Source organism: Salvelinus fontinalis, chromosome 3 (assembly GCF_029448725.1).
Source record: "Salvelinus fontinalis isolate EN_2023a chromosome 3, ASM2944872v1, whole genome shotgun sequence".
Lineage (NCBI taxonomy): Eukaryota > Metazoa > Chordata > Actinopteri > Salmoniformes > Salmonidae > Salvelinus > Salvelinus fontinalis.
The window spans coordinates 25,569,860-25,586,941 of record NC_074667.1 but is presented as its reverse complement, the minus strand read 5'-3'; the positions used below and the strand labels follow the sequence as shown (position 1 = coordinate 25,586,941).

Genomic DNA, 17,082 nt, shown 5'->3' with positions numbered 1-17,082 from the left:
AGGCACAACATTAAATAACAGTATCAGCATAAAAATGAAGTTGTGCATTTTGGACATTTTTGTCTAAATCATTTATATAAATCGTGAATAAGAGAGGACCAAGTACAGAGCCTTGGGGCACACTTTTAAAGACAGACAATTTAACAGACATAAGCCCATCAAATCGAGTGCACTGAGTTCTATCAGTGGTACATTGATAAAATAGAGTTAGTAAATAAAAACTCTTTTAGCTGTTCACTTACAAGGGTTTCAAGTATTTTCACCAGGGGTGACAGCTTTGAGATTGGCCTATAATTATTTAAAAGAGTTGGATCTCCCCCTTTTAAAAGTGGTAGGACAAATGCTGATTTCCAGATCTTTGGAATTTCATTACATTCCAGGGTTAGATTGAACAGATATGTAATTGGTTCAGCTATGAAATTAGCTGCCAGATTTAAAAAGCAGGGATCCAAAAGATCAGGACCTGCAGGCTTTCTTTGATCTAAGGATTTCAGGGCTTTATGTACCACCTGCACTGAGAATGGCAAAAAGCTAAAAGGTTGACCAGCTCTCACTGGTTCATCCACACAGGGTTGTACAGAGACAGAGGACACTGGTTCATCCACACAGGGTTGTACAGAGACAGAGGACACTGGTTCATCCACACAGGGTTGTACAGAGACAGAGGACACTGAATCAAACAGCCTACCAGATGATACAATGTGCTCATTGAATCAATTCAGCATTTCAATTTTGTCATATATAGCAACAGAGTCCTTCAAAACACATGACGGTAATTCATTAACATTACTGTTACCAGACATAGACTTAATAGCCTTCCAAAACGTTCTAGGGTCATTCAGGTTATCAGTGGTAACAGACATAAAATATTCAGACTTGGCCTTCCTGAGAGGAAAATAACACTTGTTTCTTAACTGCCTAAAAATAAGCCAATCAGCATCAGAACATGATTTCCTTGCTTGAAATGAATTCATTAGGCCCTAATTTATGGATTTAACATGACTGGGAATACAGATATGCATCTGTTGGTCAAAGATACCTTAAAAAAAAAGGCAGGGGCATGGATCAGAAAAGCAGTCAGTATCTGGTGTGACCACCATTTGCGACACATATCTTCTTCGTATAGATGATCAGGCTCTTGATTGTGGCCTGTGGAATTTTGTCCCACTCTTCTTCAATGGCTGTGCGAAGTTGTTGGATATTGCTGGGAACTGGAACATGCTGTAATACACGTCAATCCAAAGCATCCTTCAAATGCTCTATGAGTGACAGGCCATGGAAGAGCTGGGCATTTTCAGCTTCCAGGAATTGTGTACAGATCCTTGTGACATGGGGCCGTGCATGGACGTGCGTGCATGAATGGCACGACAATGGGCCTCAGGACCTCTTCACGGTATCGCTGTGCATTAAAATTGCCATTGATAAAATGCAACTGTATTCATTGTCCATAGCTTTTCCCTGCCCATCCCATAACCCCACCGCCACCATGGGGCCCTTTGTTCACAACGTTGACATCAGCAAACCGCTCGCCCCAAGGACGCCATACACGCTGTCTCCCATCTGCATGGTACAGTTGAAACTGGGATTCTTCAGTGAAGTGCACAGTTCTCCAGCCGGACAGTGGCCATCAAAGGTAAGCATTTGCCTGTCAGTTACGACGGCGAACTGCAGTCAGATCAAGACCCTGCTGGGGATGACGAGCACACAGATGAGCTTCCCTGCGACGGTTTCTGACAAATTCTACGGTTATGCAAAACCAATTCATCATCAGCTGTCCTGGTGGCTGGTCTCAGACAATCCCGCAGGTGAATAAGCCTGATGTGGAGGTTGTGAGGCCGGTTGGACGTACTGCCAAATTCTCGAAAACTACTTATGGTAGAAAAATTAACATTCAATTCTCTGGCAACAGCTCTGATGGACATACCTGCAGTCAGCATGCCAATTGCATGCTCCTTTAAAGCTTGAGACATCTGTGACATTGTGTTGTGTTACAACTGCACATTTTTAGAGTGCCCTTTTATTATCCCCAGCACAAGGTGCACCTGTGTAATCATCATGCTGTTTAATCAGCTTCTTAATATGCCACACCTGTCAGGTGGGTGGATTATATTGGTAAAGGAGAAATGCTCACCAACAGGGATGTAAACAAATTTGTGCAATAGATTTAAGAGAAATAAGCTTTTTGTGAGTATAGAACATTTCTGGGATCTTTTATTTCACCTCATGAAACATGGGACCAACACTATATATTTATATTTTTGTTCAGTGTAGTAATCATGGCCAAGTACCGACCGGACACGCAGGACACGTGCCCAGGGGGCCTGACGTCCATGGGTCCTGACCTCCAGGGGGCCTCGATTGATTTGTTAGTCACTCTCACTTAACATGGCATAAGTCATGGCAAACCTGCAGAAATGTCTCTCTGCCCCATGCAAAATGTATTGAACTGCAGAAAACCTGCTACGGTTCATGTCTGCACCCCGTAAATCTAATTAGCATCATACAAAAATCCCCATAAAAATCTGTCAGTTTAAGCTAGAGATATGACTTTTTGCATTGGATGTGTCTCAATCCAAGCCATCCGCCTATGTTGCACAACTGCGGTGAAAGGTGACAGAGCTGTTGAGTGGTGTTTGTCAGACCATGAGATGTCCTGAAAATCGGTCTTCTCACAATATCGTCTGTAGCGTCTGAACTATTATGACCCCTCTATGGAAAGATGAGACGCTCACGAACAGATGGTGTTCTACATTTTGCTCCACGGCCCCTGCAAGTGTCTTGGGACTCGTCTGAAATCGGTACAGCCGATCTGCCAACTTCTGTTCGTAGCGTCTGAACAGTTTGGGCTACACCATATTATGAGCCCTCTGTGGAAAGGTGAGACTCTCACATACAAAGTACATGTCAGTTTTGCTCTAGGATGCCCACATGATTCACAAGACTCCTCTGAAGGTTGAAAAAATGAATGGAAGTATTTATGGATACTGATCAAGGACTAATAAGGGGTTAAATACATGTAAAGAAAAATAATGTTTCCTAATCTTTCTAATATTTCTCAGATATAGGACAGACACTAAATAACAAACTTCCTTTCGATATTTTGGGGGGACTATCTGTTGTTCCATGTAGTGAATCTGTTATTCAATGCATTTGTATGGGCTAATAGCAGTAAGGCCAAAAAAAAAATCTTAAAATTCTAAATCAAATAGCAAAATTATCCTTCTTAAAACAATTCCATATAGTTTGCCGGCCTTGATGCTCACAATGCATTGGCCCCATGTAGGCTGCCCAAATATTCTAATGAGCCCCTGCCTCTATATTATGAAGTAGATGGGCCTGGTGTGGGCTAGCCCGTGCAAACATTGCCCACTAAATATCCACATAGGGCCTATGGGGTCATGTTTGCTGGGTATACATGACCATTGCAACATACAGGCAAGATGAGAGGGAAGAGAAGGTCAAGTATAGAGGGGAATTCAATGTCAACAAATCTTTTGAGTCTCTGACTGAATTTGACTAGTATGTGTTGTAGGTTGAAAGAACATTTACTTGTGGAATGTTTTCGGAATAGATAATAGAAAGAAGCATCTGGTGGCATTGGTAGAGAGTCAGATGGGGAATGGAGTGAAAGTGCGCTGTACTGTAAGTACGCATCAATGCTGTGGGCAAGGTGTAAATGGTTTAGCAGCCTTTCCAATAAATTGGAATACAAAAGAAGCCATCCATCCTTGATGGTCTATCAGCAGAACAATAGACTCTTGCCGAGTTTAGGGACTTAACACGTATTAATGGATGTTTGCGAGGCATGTCACTTCACCGATCTCTATGCATAGCCCACCACATGCACTGTTTTCTAACCACATCTGTATGGATCCATAATGAAACAATGGGAATAAATATCACTAAATGATGGACATTTTGTTAACAAATTGTTTCTTACTGACACACTCAAACTCATTCAATTGTTATAAAAGGATTTGAAACAATAGCCTACCCCCATGTGGTCAACTATTTCAGCACTTTCAGCACTTTCGCTCTACTTTGAGTCAAGCATGGGGACTGGTCTTGATAAATCAATCAGATTTTTATTTTCACTGAATCTCTGTTTGGATATTGGCCAGCCTACAATTAGGCTGTGGAAATGTTAGGATTATTTTGCTCTTCACTCGCAGTCGCTTAGTAGCCTACTCCGACTGGTCACATTGTACAGCGCCATATGTGACCATAACGGAAACACTGAGGCCTACATAGGCTACTGTAAAATGCATTTTTGTTTTTCTTGGAATAGAAACACCATAATATGAATCAATTTAATTAAACTACATTTCTAACAATATAAACAGCACAACAAATACAATAATAATTTACAAACAAATTTTAATGAATCCCATATAGTCTGTTCTAACAAAAACACTTTTTAAAGTCTCTAGTACAGACAATATTAAAATATATAAAAAATTCATATGTGAATTCAATCACTTTAGCCAACATGTTGCGGTTTATTCATTGTTTAATTATTCAAGGCTCCCTTTGTTACTTCATTTTCTAACTAAAATGCTTGACTGTATTTATAGACATGGACGACTTGTATGTAGTGTGATGACATGAACAAATGAATGAATGATTGATATACTGTATACTGAAGTAGGCCTTTATGCCAATAAGTAAGTGACGTTAAAACAGCTACAGTAAACGGGACTCTAAGACCTACAGCTCCATGTCAATTTAATAACTTAATTTCAATAAAAACCTTGAACCCATCTGTCCCTGACTTTTCCTAAATATGTGTATTTTACATTCTAGCAGTAGGCCTACATTGAGACAAATATCATAAAAGACAAAAACTTTATGAGCATTTCTTCCTCAAAGCGCCTTGAAGGTCTGCTGCAAAATATGCATATTAACAGTAGAATAGCCGGAGAATCAATGAGTAGCCTACCAATAGCCGGCAGTCTAATAAATACATTTTACATACACAATCACAAAGAAATCTATTAATATTTTTTTTAGCAAGGTCATACAAACATAATACTAAGACAATTTATTTAAAAAAAAACAGAATAACATGTTTTAAGATGTAAACCCAGCAAAAAAAGAAACGTCCCTTTTTCAGGACCCTGTCTTTCAAAGTAAAAATCCAAATAACTTCACAGATCTTCATTCCAAGGGGTTTAAACACTGTTTCCCATGCTTGTTCAATGAACCATAAACAATTAATGAACATGCACCTGTGGAACGATCATTGAGACACAGCTTACAGATGGTAGGCAATTAAGGCCACAGTTATGAAAACTTAGGACACTAAAGAGGCCTTTCTACGGACTCTGAAAAACACCAAAAGAAAGATACCCAGGGTCCCTGCTCATCTGCGTGAACGTGCCTTAGGCATGCTGCAAGGAGGCATTAGGACTGCAGATGTGGCCAGGGCAATAAATTGCAATGTCCGTACTGTGAGACGCTTAAGACAGCGCTACAGGGAGACAGGACGGACAGTTGATCGTCCTCGCAGTGTCAGACCACGTGTAACAATACCTGCACAGGATCGGTACATCCGAACATCACACCTGCGGGACAGGTACAATCCCTCCATTAGTGCTCAGACTGTCCGTAATAGGCTGAGAGAGGCTGGACTGAGGGCTTGTAGGCCTGTTGTAAGGAAGGTCCTCGTCAGACATCACCGGCAACAACGTCGCCTATGGGTACAAACCCACCGTCGCTGGACCAGACAGGACTGGCAAAAAGTGCTCTTCACTGACTTTTGTCTCACCAGGGGTGATGGTCTGATTCGTGTTTATCGTTGAAGGAATGAGCGTTACACCGAGGCCTCTACTCTGGAGCGGGATCGATTTGGAGGTGGAGGGTCTGTCATGGTCTGGGGCGGTGTGTCACAGCATCATCGGACTGAGCTTGTTGTCATTGCAGGCAACCTCAACGCTGTGCGTTACAGGGGAGACATCCTCCTCCCTCATGTGGTACCCTTCCTGCAGGCTCATCCTGACATGACCCTCTAGCATGACAATGCCACCAGCCATACTGCTTGTTCTGTGCATGATTTCCTGCAAGGCAGGAATGTCAGTGTTCTGCCATGGCCAGCGAAGAGCCCGGATCTCAATCCCATTGAGCACGTCTGGGACCTTTTGGATCGGAGAGTGAGGGCTAGGGCAATTCCCCCCAGAAATGTCCGTGAACTTGCAGGTGCCTTGGTGGAAGAGTGGGGTAACATCTCACAGCAAGAACTGGCAAATCTGGTGCAGTCCATGAGGAGGAGATGCACTGCAGTACTTAATGCAGCTGGTTGCCACACCAGATACTGACTGTTACTTTTGATTTTGACCCCCCCTTTGTTCAGGGACACAGTATATTTAACTGTGCTATCGTAGCTGAAGCTATGGCTGCGCCATGCCAATGAAATGAACTTGTTCATTCAGCAGACATCACATGATTATTTTCCCCAGCCCTTTACAATATGAATATGAGGGAATATAACAGAATACAATAGAAAGGATATTTTCCCCAAATCGGTATTTGCAGATTGTCATCGGTAGGTATGACGCTGTGGTTATTCTAGGAAAACGTTTATATTTTGAAAAAGAGACCATCTGTAAAACATTTTGTATTGTTTGGCAAAACCAGGTTCATTAAAAAACTTTGGAATGTGCTCTTTCGGATAGGGTATAGCCATCAATACGTCTGGACTGCATGGACCTCTGTAGGATTATTTGGAAATGTAAGCAGTCACTAACAAGCTTCATAAAGACACCATCAAAGATACCCTCTGGTGGTCGAACTAGCATTAATGGCAATGGCTGAAAGTAAAATACTATGAAGGTATGCACTCCAGCATGCCATAACATTCCGCAGCATTCCGCAAGCTTTGCTGCAGTATTTTAAATGAGGACCCACTGCTACCTACACAATAACTGACCACAATCCATTTCATTAATATTAGGAAGTGTTGAATATTTTTTGCCTTGGGGAGAGCACAGCGCACGGAAGAAAACATAGCTTAGAGAAAGAGTGCTGGAGGTGCTGCAGATACATTTAAATAGATTTATATAATTTCTCCTGTCGCTACAGAAATAAATGAAACAATTGAAACTAATACAGCAGAGAGTTTTTTGATGTTGTTGTGGATTGTGTTTTATCACATCACGAGCGCATAGGCCTACTTTCAGGAAGCCCGCAATTGGGCAGCATGCGTGGTAAATATCAAACAGCTGATTGTTGAGTTGGGGCTGTCAATGTGGCTGTCAGTGCACAGCAAACAGCAGCTAAAAAGCCTTTCACAATATTTCTAAATACAATTGCGGAAAAAAACGTTTGGATGAGTCAGTGCCACTGGAAAGTTTAAGGACTATGATTTCCTCCTCATATTGTACAATCTGTCTCCACACTTCCATTGGTCTATGCTATTGGTTGCATTTAAGACCAGGTCATTTGTTTAAATAATCTAATGCTCGAAACTTGGAAACCCATTGTAGAAAAGGAGCTCAGAGTTTTCCGCTTGGAAAGTATCAGAATCAACCAATTGGAAGTTCTAAGCAAAAAACATACTCAAATTGTAACTCAGAGGTTCCGACTTTCTGAGTTGTCTTGAACACACCATCAGTAAACATATGTCAGTGTCACAATGTGTGGGCAAGTGTACGTCAGATTATTACAATTATTTTCATGTATTGTAATTTTAAATGTTTCAACTTCCATACTATGCCTGTTTGCGTGCGTGGGTTTGCTTACAGTGATTTCCTCAGTCAGTGCCTGTTAATCATTTGTTAGGGGGAGTATTAAAAGACTATGTCATTCAGGTACTGTCTCGTTTGTCAGAAGGATAGTTTAAGGGTCAGTGTTAGGTTCCCTCTTTCTCTGTATAAGCTGCTGGGAAATAGTCTTTGTGTGGGTAAGTTAAGTCAGTGACCTCATGTCACATTCCTTCTCTGTGTCAATATAGAGAATGCATTAATAATCCGAGCCTTCAAAATTGCATGAACATTTTAGAGGCTGTATTTGTTTTTAGTTTGATTTCCTATTGGCTAACCTTTGACCATGGCTTAGATTGTGTTTGGCTGGTAACACTGGCACAAGTGGTTTAGTAGAGGGTCTAATTATCTCCATGAATATAGTTCAGATTGTTTGGTCTTTGAATAATCTTGTTTTTGAGAAGTATTTTGTCCGTAAAGCGAGTGAGCTTATCAGGAGGAATATCAAGTGTTCATTTGGTTTTCTGCTGCTCACGAAGAAAAATGAGACTTGCGTCATGACTTCACTGACTTTTCATGTGCGTGAAAAGTCAGTGCACTGCAGACAGTATCGAGTCAGCTGCTGCTGCGCTCAGGACTGATTTATGAGAACAAGTCTACAACTTCATTAGCAAGCTGTCAAACTATCATAAATAAAGCACAAGCTACACGCTGTTGATCAGTGCCCAAAATAAGTTCCATCTCTGTGTTCGTCAATGAAGCTAGCTAGTAGCTAGCAGGTACATTTAGCAGGCAGGCCACGTTAGCTAATCACCTTATCAAGTCACTGGCGACTTGTGTGCCGATTTAATTTTTACAACTTTCTTACTATCTATTACCGGAGTATGCGTCTGTCTGGCAATGTTTCATAGTTAGTCATGTTACAAAACAGGTCCAGTTTAATATCTTTCTGAGTTTTCTCTGGTTTTTGTAGAAACACCTGCAACTAGACACAGACATTTATTTAAGCTTTTCACCCGAATCGAGAACAAAGAAAGTATTGCCAAGAGCAGGTTAGTTAAAAAATCTATGGCAGCGTTTTGTATAAGCTAAACTGTAACGTTGAGTATGGAAACATAGTTATCATATATCTCATGTCACACACTGTCGATAAACGCCAGGATCATGGTTATTGTTTCAGTGACAGAATCACAAAATGATCTATGTAGATGTAGCGGATGGCTAAGCTAGTATTATGTGGTGGTCGCCTTCCCAGGGACCGAAAGTAAGCCATGGCTTGTATTGGACAAGAGGTTATGTTTGTGGATTTGTGAGTATGTTGTGTTATTGTAAGTGTCATATTGAATCCCTGAGCTGCTTGGCCATACGTTTAACCTGCCGTTCTGGGTGTAAATTAAATTTCCAGCTTCTTATCCCACTGCTGAACTTTCAGACCTCCAACAGGGAGTCACCAAGCTACCATCGAGGAATGGGAGAAGCCCCTTGCCTTGAGCTCTGCAATATTGAAAAGTGCCTTGGCTACCAACAAAACAGATTGCCTATAAATTATCCTCTTGTTTTATGTTGAATTTTGTGTCTTGGTGGGGTACAGACTCTGTGCCGAATTACTTTTTGGTAACACCTTATTTTAAGTTACACATATTAGCCACTAATCGGGAGTTTATCAGTGTGTGCATATCAGGATTATCATTGAAAATGTGATCAGCGGTCAGGAAATCAAGTAATAAGTTGGCTGTAGGTCTTTTTTTTAAATGAAAAAAATTACAGTTAAACAGTTATCCTATGTGTTTGTTGAGTAGTTCACAACGAAATTCACAACGATTGTTTGATGGCCAACTTTCTGTACCGCTAACATTCACTTCCAGTCATTTTCGCTCGCATTGCTAGTCCCATTTTTTGATATTAGAATGATCTTGTCCTAGCCTGTATATTTTCGACCTAGAAGTCGCTACATGACGTTTTGCCATTGCCGCGAGGATGTCACAGCACCAATTTGCCTTGCTGTGGCATAACTGTAGTCCCTGATATAGCGTTTTGTCCCGTCTCCTGCCACACACCCCCTCTGCGCCGTTCATAGAAATATAATTAATAAAAAGGGCCTGGAAGCTCTCACCCTGGACATTTGATTAGTGAACTCATGGGTACCACTCACAATGGCTGCCTAGTATTGTAATGCAATAATTTCCATGGTATTTTGGAATGATCTATCATGATGCTGTATTGCCATGATATATTTTTCGTTGAATTGACTTAACAAATCACTGCACAGATTGAAGGGTACACTTCCTGCTTGGGTCTAGGATGAATATAGGAAGGTTAAAGCAAGGAAAGCATTTAATGCGGAAGCGTTAGAAAATAATCAAATTCATGGGACAAGCTCCATTGATAACTACTAGCGTCATTGCTAACTAGCAAAGCTCGTCCCATGAATTGCTAGAGATAGAACCAAGGCCACTGAGGCATGATAATGGGAAGAGTTTCCCTGCTGAAGCGTGCCGGGAGATTTGGTTTGAGCACATACGGAGCAGGAGTAGACGTAGCGGGCGACGTCCTTCGCCAAGGTGGGCGCACCAGTACTTAGCAGCGATGGATTGAATGGTGCGGGTGATACCTGGGTGTCCAGCAGCAAGGGATGTATGCGCCCAGGTCAACAGCCAATCCCTTACCTCCGTGGGAATGTAGGTGCACTCTGGAGGGCAGGTAGCAGGCGTGGGTTCCCTCTCCAGAGCCTGGTGGATCTCCACGTCTACGTCCCAGAGCACGGGGCCAACACTTTGGGAGGGTAGAATGATGTGCGCACTCAGGACAGGAACCTCTCCCGAATCGTGGTGTGGGACATGGAATCGGCTTTGATGTTCTTTGAACCTGGGGGGTATGACAGGATGAAGTTGAATCTAGTGAAGAAAAGGGCCCATCTTGCTTGGTGTGGGTTCAGCCGCCTCGCTGTCCATATATATTCCAGGTTCCGATGGTTGGTGAGGATGAGAAATGGGTCCTTGGTGCCCTCCAACCAGTGTCTCCACTCCTCTAGTGCCAACTTCATCGCCAGGAGCTCCCAGTTGCCTACGTCATAGTTTCTCTCTGCAGGATATATTTTTTTAGAGTAGTATGCACATGGATACAATTTTTGTGGGTTACCTTGATGTTGTGACAGGACAGCCCCCACGTCCACTTCTGAGGCATCCACCTCCTCCACAAAGGGCAGCGTAGGATCTGGGTTTGAGCAACGGGTGGAGGTGAAACGCCCACTCAGTAGACGGAAGGCCTCATCAGCTGCAGGACTCCCATCAACTTACGGGGGCCACCCTTGAGGAGAGAGGTGAGGCGATGGAGCTGAAGTTTTTAATGAAGCGGCGGTAGAACCCCAAAAACTGTTGTAGTCCCTTTATGATGGTTGGGACTGGCCATGACCTGACTGCCTCGATCCTTCCTCTCATCCATAACCACTCCCTGCTGGCTGATCCGGTATCCTAAGGAGACATCGGCCTGATGGTACTGGCACTTCTCTGCTATGTGTTTTGAATAGGCAGTATTCTGTAATGTATATGCTGGGAGTCAGGAAGCAGGTGCAGAAGGTGAGTTTAATAATAAGAATCATGAAGATAACAAGACAGGAGAAGCATACAGACGTGAACAAAAACAATACTGCCAGATGACAGGCTACAAAGGGCTAAATAAAGGGAGTAATCAGGGTGATGATGAAGTCCAAGTGTGCGTAATGATGGGAAGCAGGTGTGCGTAATGATGGGAAGCAGGTGTGCCTAATGATGATTGCCAGGGCCGATGGTTAGTAGACCGGCAACATCGAGCGCCGGAGCGGGAGTAGGCATGACCGTTCCAAATTTCTTCCATTTAAGAATGATGAAGGCCACTGTCTTCTTGGGGACCTTCAATGCTGCAGAAATGTTTTGGTACCCTTCCCCGGATCTGTGCCTTGATACAATATTGTCTCGGAGCTCTACAGACAATTCCTTTGACCTCATGGCTTGGTTTTTCCTCTGACATGCACTGTCAACTGTGGGACCTTATATAGACAGGTATGTGCCTTTCAAAATCATGCCCAATCATTTTAATTTTCCACAGGTGGACTCCAATCAAGTTGTAAAAACATCTCAAGGATGATCAATTGAAACAGGATGCACCTGAGCTCAATTTCGAGTCTCATAGCGAAGGGTCTGAATACTTATGTAAATAAGGTATTTCTGTTTTGGATTTTTTTATAAATTAGCAAAAATGTCTAAACCTATTTTTGCTTGGTCATTATGGGGTATTGTGTATATATTTTTGAAGAATTGTTTTTATTTAATCCATTTTCGAATAAAGGCTGTAACCTAACAAAATGTGGAAAAAGTCAAGTGGTCTGAATCCTTTCAGAATGCACTGCATATGACATTAAATGCTATGTAAAATAGCTAAAAGACTAGAAAGTAACATTAACTGTAAGGCTATCAGTCACTAGTGGAAGCATTTACAACTGCAATTAAGTTACATTATATTTTTGTATGTATTTTACGTCAGACACATTCATGGCCAGTTAACCCCTAGGAAGGGGAGTTGAGTTTCCCCCATCACACTCATCCAAACTATTACTACTTTAATAAAAAATGATCTACATTTTTCTCTCTAAACATGTGAATTATTTATCTTGATGTCAGCGATTGGGTGCAGAGATGTAGCGGAGTCAGGCGCAGGACACAGGTTTGAGCAAAACAACTGAGTTTACTCACAACAAAGGCAAGCAATATTCCAATAAGGAAAATACAGACAGATTAACACCTACACGAACCACTAAGACAACAACAATCACGGACAGAACAGAAAGGTATGCCAGAGGGTTAAATAAGGAACATGATATGGGAATTGAAACCAGGTGTGTGTAATACAGACAAAACAAAACGAAAATGAAACATGGATCGGTGGTGACTAGAAAGCCGGTGACGTCGACCGCCGAACGCCACCCGAACAAGGAGAGAGGCCGACTTCGGCGGAAGTCGTGACACTTGAGACTTTCCTTCTTGTATATTTAAACAATTATAGATCTGACTTCATTGGAATATATTTGCAACATTTTCAAAATGCAATAAAAAAAAAAAATCTAAATCGTTTTGTTAAAACAACTCCAAAAGTTGTGATGATACGGAGGACATTTTTGTTGAGCAAGAGCAGTGGTACCCAGGGAAAGTTTTGGGAAAATAATTTGGTGACATCTTGTGGTCTTAATGTGAATTACATGAGGGGGGGCTAGTTACCCCTTGGTACCCTATCTAATACATACAATAATATTTAAAATTGGTGTAGGAAGGCAATACACATTGGACCAGGGGGGAAGCCGATGCAAAGTGTGGGCTTATTGAGGCAAGATATGGGCTGCAATAAGTAGCCTAAATACGCATGTCATTCTTAAAATTTGATGGATGTGAGGAGGAGACCAAATAGTATTTTAACAGTACACAAACCAAAAGTTACATTAGATTGTATTTGACTACTAAAAAAAATTATGTATATGCAAAAAAATGTCCAATAAAAGCCTATGTTTTTTTCAAATACAATTGACGGGCTGATTCCTAATTAGATACACCATGCATCTAACTCAGAACTCCTGAGACAGTTAACATGCCTACCTACCATTGGCTATCATTCCCTCTATGTTCAATGTAGATCAGAGTCACTACAGAGTAACTGAATAGTTATTTTCCTATTCTTATCAGTGATTTAAACAGTTATTTAATAAACAATGTGGCTTATACTAAAGGTACGCTCAGCAATCTGGCGAAGATGCAGAAAGTAAACAGCATATTGGGTCAATTTCCTCAACTACAGTAAGAGCTTTGAGCTGTTTTGGTCCTGTGGCTCCCACGCTGTAGGAGAGTGAAGTAAACCCTAGCAGGTACTGTGTGACTGTTTGAGAGCAACCTCGCTCTTCTCAATATCTGCTGGGCTGCTTGTGGCAATGTCATTTCATGGAATCTACCTGTAAATACACAGTCTTGTCAGGGCAAGGTTGTTGAGGATGGGATGTTATATCCAATTATAATGCTTATTCTTTGAGTATCAGTATAAAGTAAGTTGGATTTAGAGTTGTCGTAAACATTCCAGGCTGTCTAGCAGCATGGGTGTAAAGACAGGTGATGGTGCGCATCAAAAACAAATTACAGGGAAGTGATGAGAAGCAGAATTGGAGGTTTACACCTCTCATGTAGAATTCATGAATGAATTCCACCCCTAGTTTGGCATGAAGGAACTATGAGAAGTGCAATATACAGTCAACCACCAGATGGCAGACTGACTTTACCGCTCTTTCGTCATCCACAGAGTAACCAAGGATAGGATTTTGTGGTTCAGTTGGTTATTTTTAGAACTGTGTTATACAGTCTAGGTCACTCAAACTCATCTCTGGACCTTGAAGCCAGTTCCACTGCTTTTTTTTCCATTGTTACCCTCTAACCAGGGACTGATTTAGACCCAGCACAAAAAAAAAACAGAAGGCCCCGGATCTCATAGGGAAAGAGTTATCAAAAATGGCTTCTTGACATTTCCAGGCTAAGGGAAGCACAATATCCGTTTTCCTGCCCATGCTGTGAGCAATTATGTCTGAGCTAGTATCCAGTTGAGTTTCTTTTTGTTCCTGTTGCACATACTATGCGTTTTCTTTTTGAAGGAAATTGATTCAATTGTGCATGCTCACAGATTAAGAAAAGTGTTTTATCTTCCCCTGGAAACTTCCTGGTTTGATCGAATAGAAACTTCTTGCACTTATCCACCTCATGATCTGCATTTTATACAGAGTTGGTGTGTTTAGGGTCGTAGAAGCTGATGTTTAATTCATTTAATGTCAGCACAATAGTTTCTCTTTACAGACATAAGCTACTTCCCTAAAATCACTTCCCTTCCCACACTGGTTTGCTCCTTTGAACAGTATGAATAATGCCACATTTGACTTCAGTGTCATTTCAGTGTATTAGAAGTAAAACATGGAAATGCGAGAGCAAACCGAAGATCCTGAACCGAACAACATCGAAAATACTGAACCAGACCACAAGAAGTCAACAGAAAAGGTTAGTTGGTAATTTCTGGATTTTTTCAAAGGAGTCATACTGTATCTTTGTTTATGACTTAGCACATGGTCGCTTATCACCATGTGGTGCAATCATTGTTTTTCAATCATTCATTTGTGAGGTTATGGGTGTTCCTCACACCAATGTTGGTCATGGTTGTACAGTGTCTTCATAAAGTATTCACACCCCTTGACTTTTTCCACATTTTGTTCTGTTACAGCCTGGATTTTATGTGTGGGGTATAGAGATGAGGTAGTCATTAAAAATCATATTAAACACTATTATTGCACATCAAGAGAGCCCATGCAACTTATTATGTGACTTTTTAGGTTTGCAATAACAAAGGGGTTGAATACTTATTGACTCAAGACATTTCAGCTTTTCATTTTCTATTATTTTGTAAAATTGTCAAAAAACGGAATTCCACTTTGACATTATGGGGTATTTATTGTGTGTAGGCCAGTGACTAAAAAATCTAAATGTAATCAATTTTAAATTCAGGCTGTAACAACAAAATGTGGAAAAAGTCAAGGGGTGTGACTACTTTCTGAAGGCACTATATGTTTACACGTAATCTCAATGACCTATGTCATGTTACAGTACACTTTGGATAACAAAGTTCATTCTGATTCTTCTCCACCATGACCCACTTACATGGGCTAATCAGATATTGGATGTGGTGTGGATTATCCACAGTTCAGAGTGTTTCTAATAGCTGGTTATATAACCACCTGTTCTAAGAAGCTATATTACCATGTGTTATCCGGATGGACCCAGACAGATATTCCTCAATGTACAACGTGCTCTATGCACACTCACTGGACTGTACCCACACACTCACACATACTACTCTGACACTCCAACACACACACACACACACACACACAATTGCCTAGTCACTTATACCCTTACCCACAGTGCCTTCAGAAAGAATTTACATACCCTTTGACTTAATACACATTTTGTTGTTACAGCCTGAATTCAAAATGGATTAAATTGATTGTTTATCTCACCCATCTACATACAATACCCCATATTGACAAAGTGAAAACAAGTATTTATAAATGTTAGCAAATGTATTGAAAATTAAAGACAGAAATATCTAATTTACATAAGTATTAACACCCCTGAGTCAATACTTTGCAGAAGGACCTTTAGCAGCGATTACAGCTGCGAGTCTTTCTGGGTAAATCTGTAAGAGCTTTCAACACATGAATTTTGCAACGTTCTTCTCAAAATTGTTCAAGCTCTGTCAAATTAGTTGTTGATCATTGCTAGACAACCATCTTTAGGTCTTGCCATAGTTTTTCAAGTAGATTTATGTCAAAATTGTAACTCGGCCACTCAGAAACATTCACTGATAAGCAACTCCAGTGTAGATTTGGCCTTGTGTTTTAGATTATTGTCCTGCTGAAAGGTGAATTAATTTCCCAGTGTCTGGTGGAAAGCAGAATGAACCAGGTTTTCCTCTAGGATTTTGCCTGTGCTTAACTCCATTACATTTTTATTCTGAAAAACTCCCCAGTCCTTGCATATTACAAGCATACCCATAACATGATTCAGCCACCACTATGCTTGACAATATGGAGAGTGGTACTTAGTAATATGTTTGGGGCAAATCCAATACAACACTTTGTATTCAGGATAAAAAGTTAATTGCTTTGCCATATTTTTTGCAGTATTACTTTAGTGCCTTGTTGCAAACAAGTTGCGTGTTTTGTTGCGTGTTTTGTAATATTTGTATTCTGTACAGGCTTCCTTCTTTCACTCTGGCAATTAGGTTCGTTTTGTGGAGTAATCCATCCTCAGTTTTCTCTTATCACAGCCATTAAACTGTTTTAAAGTCCCAATTAGCCTCATGGTGAAATCCCTGAGCGGTTTCCTTCCTCTCTGGCAACTGAGTTAGGAAGGACGCCTGTATCTTTTTAGTGACTGGGCATATTGATACACCATCCAAATTGTAATTAATAACTTCATCATGCTCAAAGGGATATTCCCTATTATTGCACACAGAGTGAGTCCATGCAACTTATTATTTCATTTAAGTACATTTTTACTCCTGAATGTATTTAGGCTTGCCATAAGAAAGGGGTTGAATACTTATTGACTCAAGATATTTCAGCTTTTCATTTGTAATTCATTTGTACAAATGTCAAAAAAACTAATTCCATTTTGACGTTATGGGTTACTGTTATTTTGTATGGGCCAGTGACCAAAAAAATCTACATTTAATCAATTTTAAAATAAGGCTGTAATACATAAAAATGTGGAAAATGTCAAGGGGTGTAACGTCCTGACCAGAGTTCATATGTGTTTTGCTTGTTTAGTGT

The 17,082-nt window shown here is 40.9% G+C and overlaps 1 protein-coding gene across 2 annotated transcripts in view; it reads left to right on the top strand.

Annotated features, from left to right (window-relative positions):
* Positions 1-7,810: 7,810 nt before the first annotated feature.
* Positions 7,811-17,082, top strand: part of slc2a9l2 (solute carrier family 2 member 9, like 2) — a 247,011-nt gene continuing 237,739 nt past the window's right edge. Inside the window, exons 1-2 of one of the 2 annotated variants that reach the window (XM_055910005.1) lie at positions 7,811-7,897; positions 14,641-14,752. In XM_055910005.1, the coding sequence (XP_055765980.1) occupies positions 14,669-14,752 (84 nt within the window). In that variant the 5' untranslated portion in view covers positions 7,811-7,897; positions 14,641-14,668. Of the gene's footprint in view, positions 7,898-14,640; positions 14,753-17,082 lie in introns of those variants that run through there. The other variant, XM_055910007.1, reaches the window with a different exon arrangement.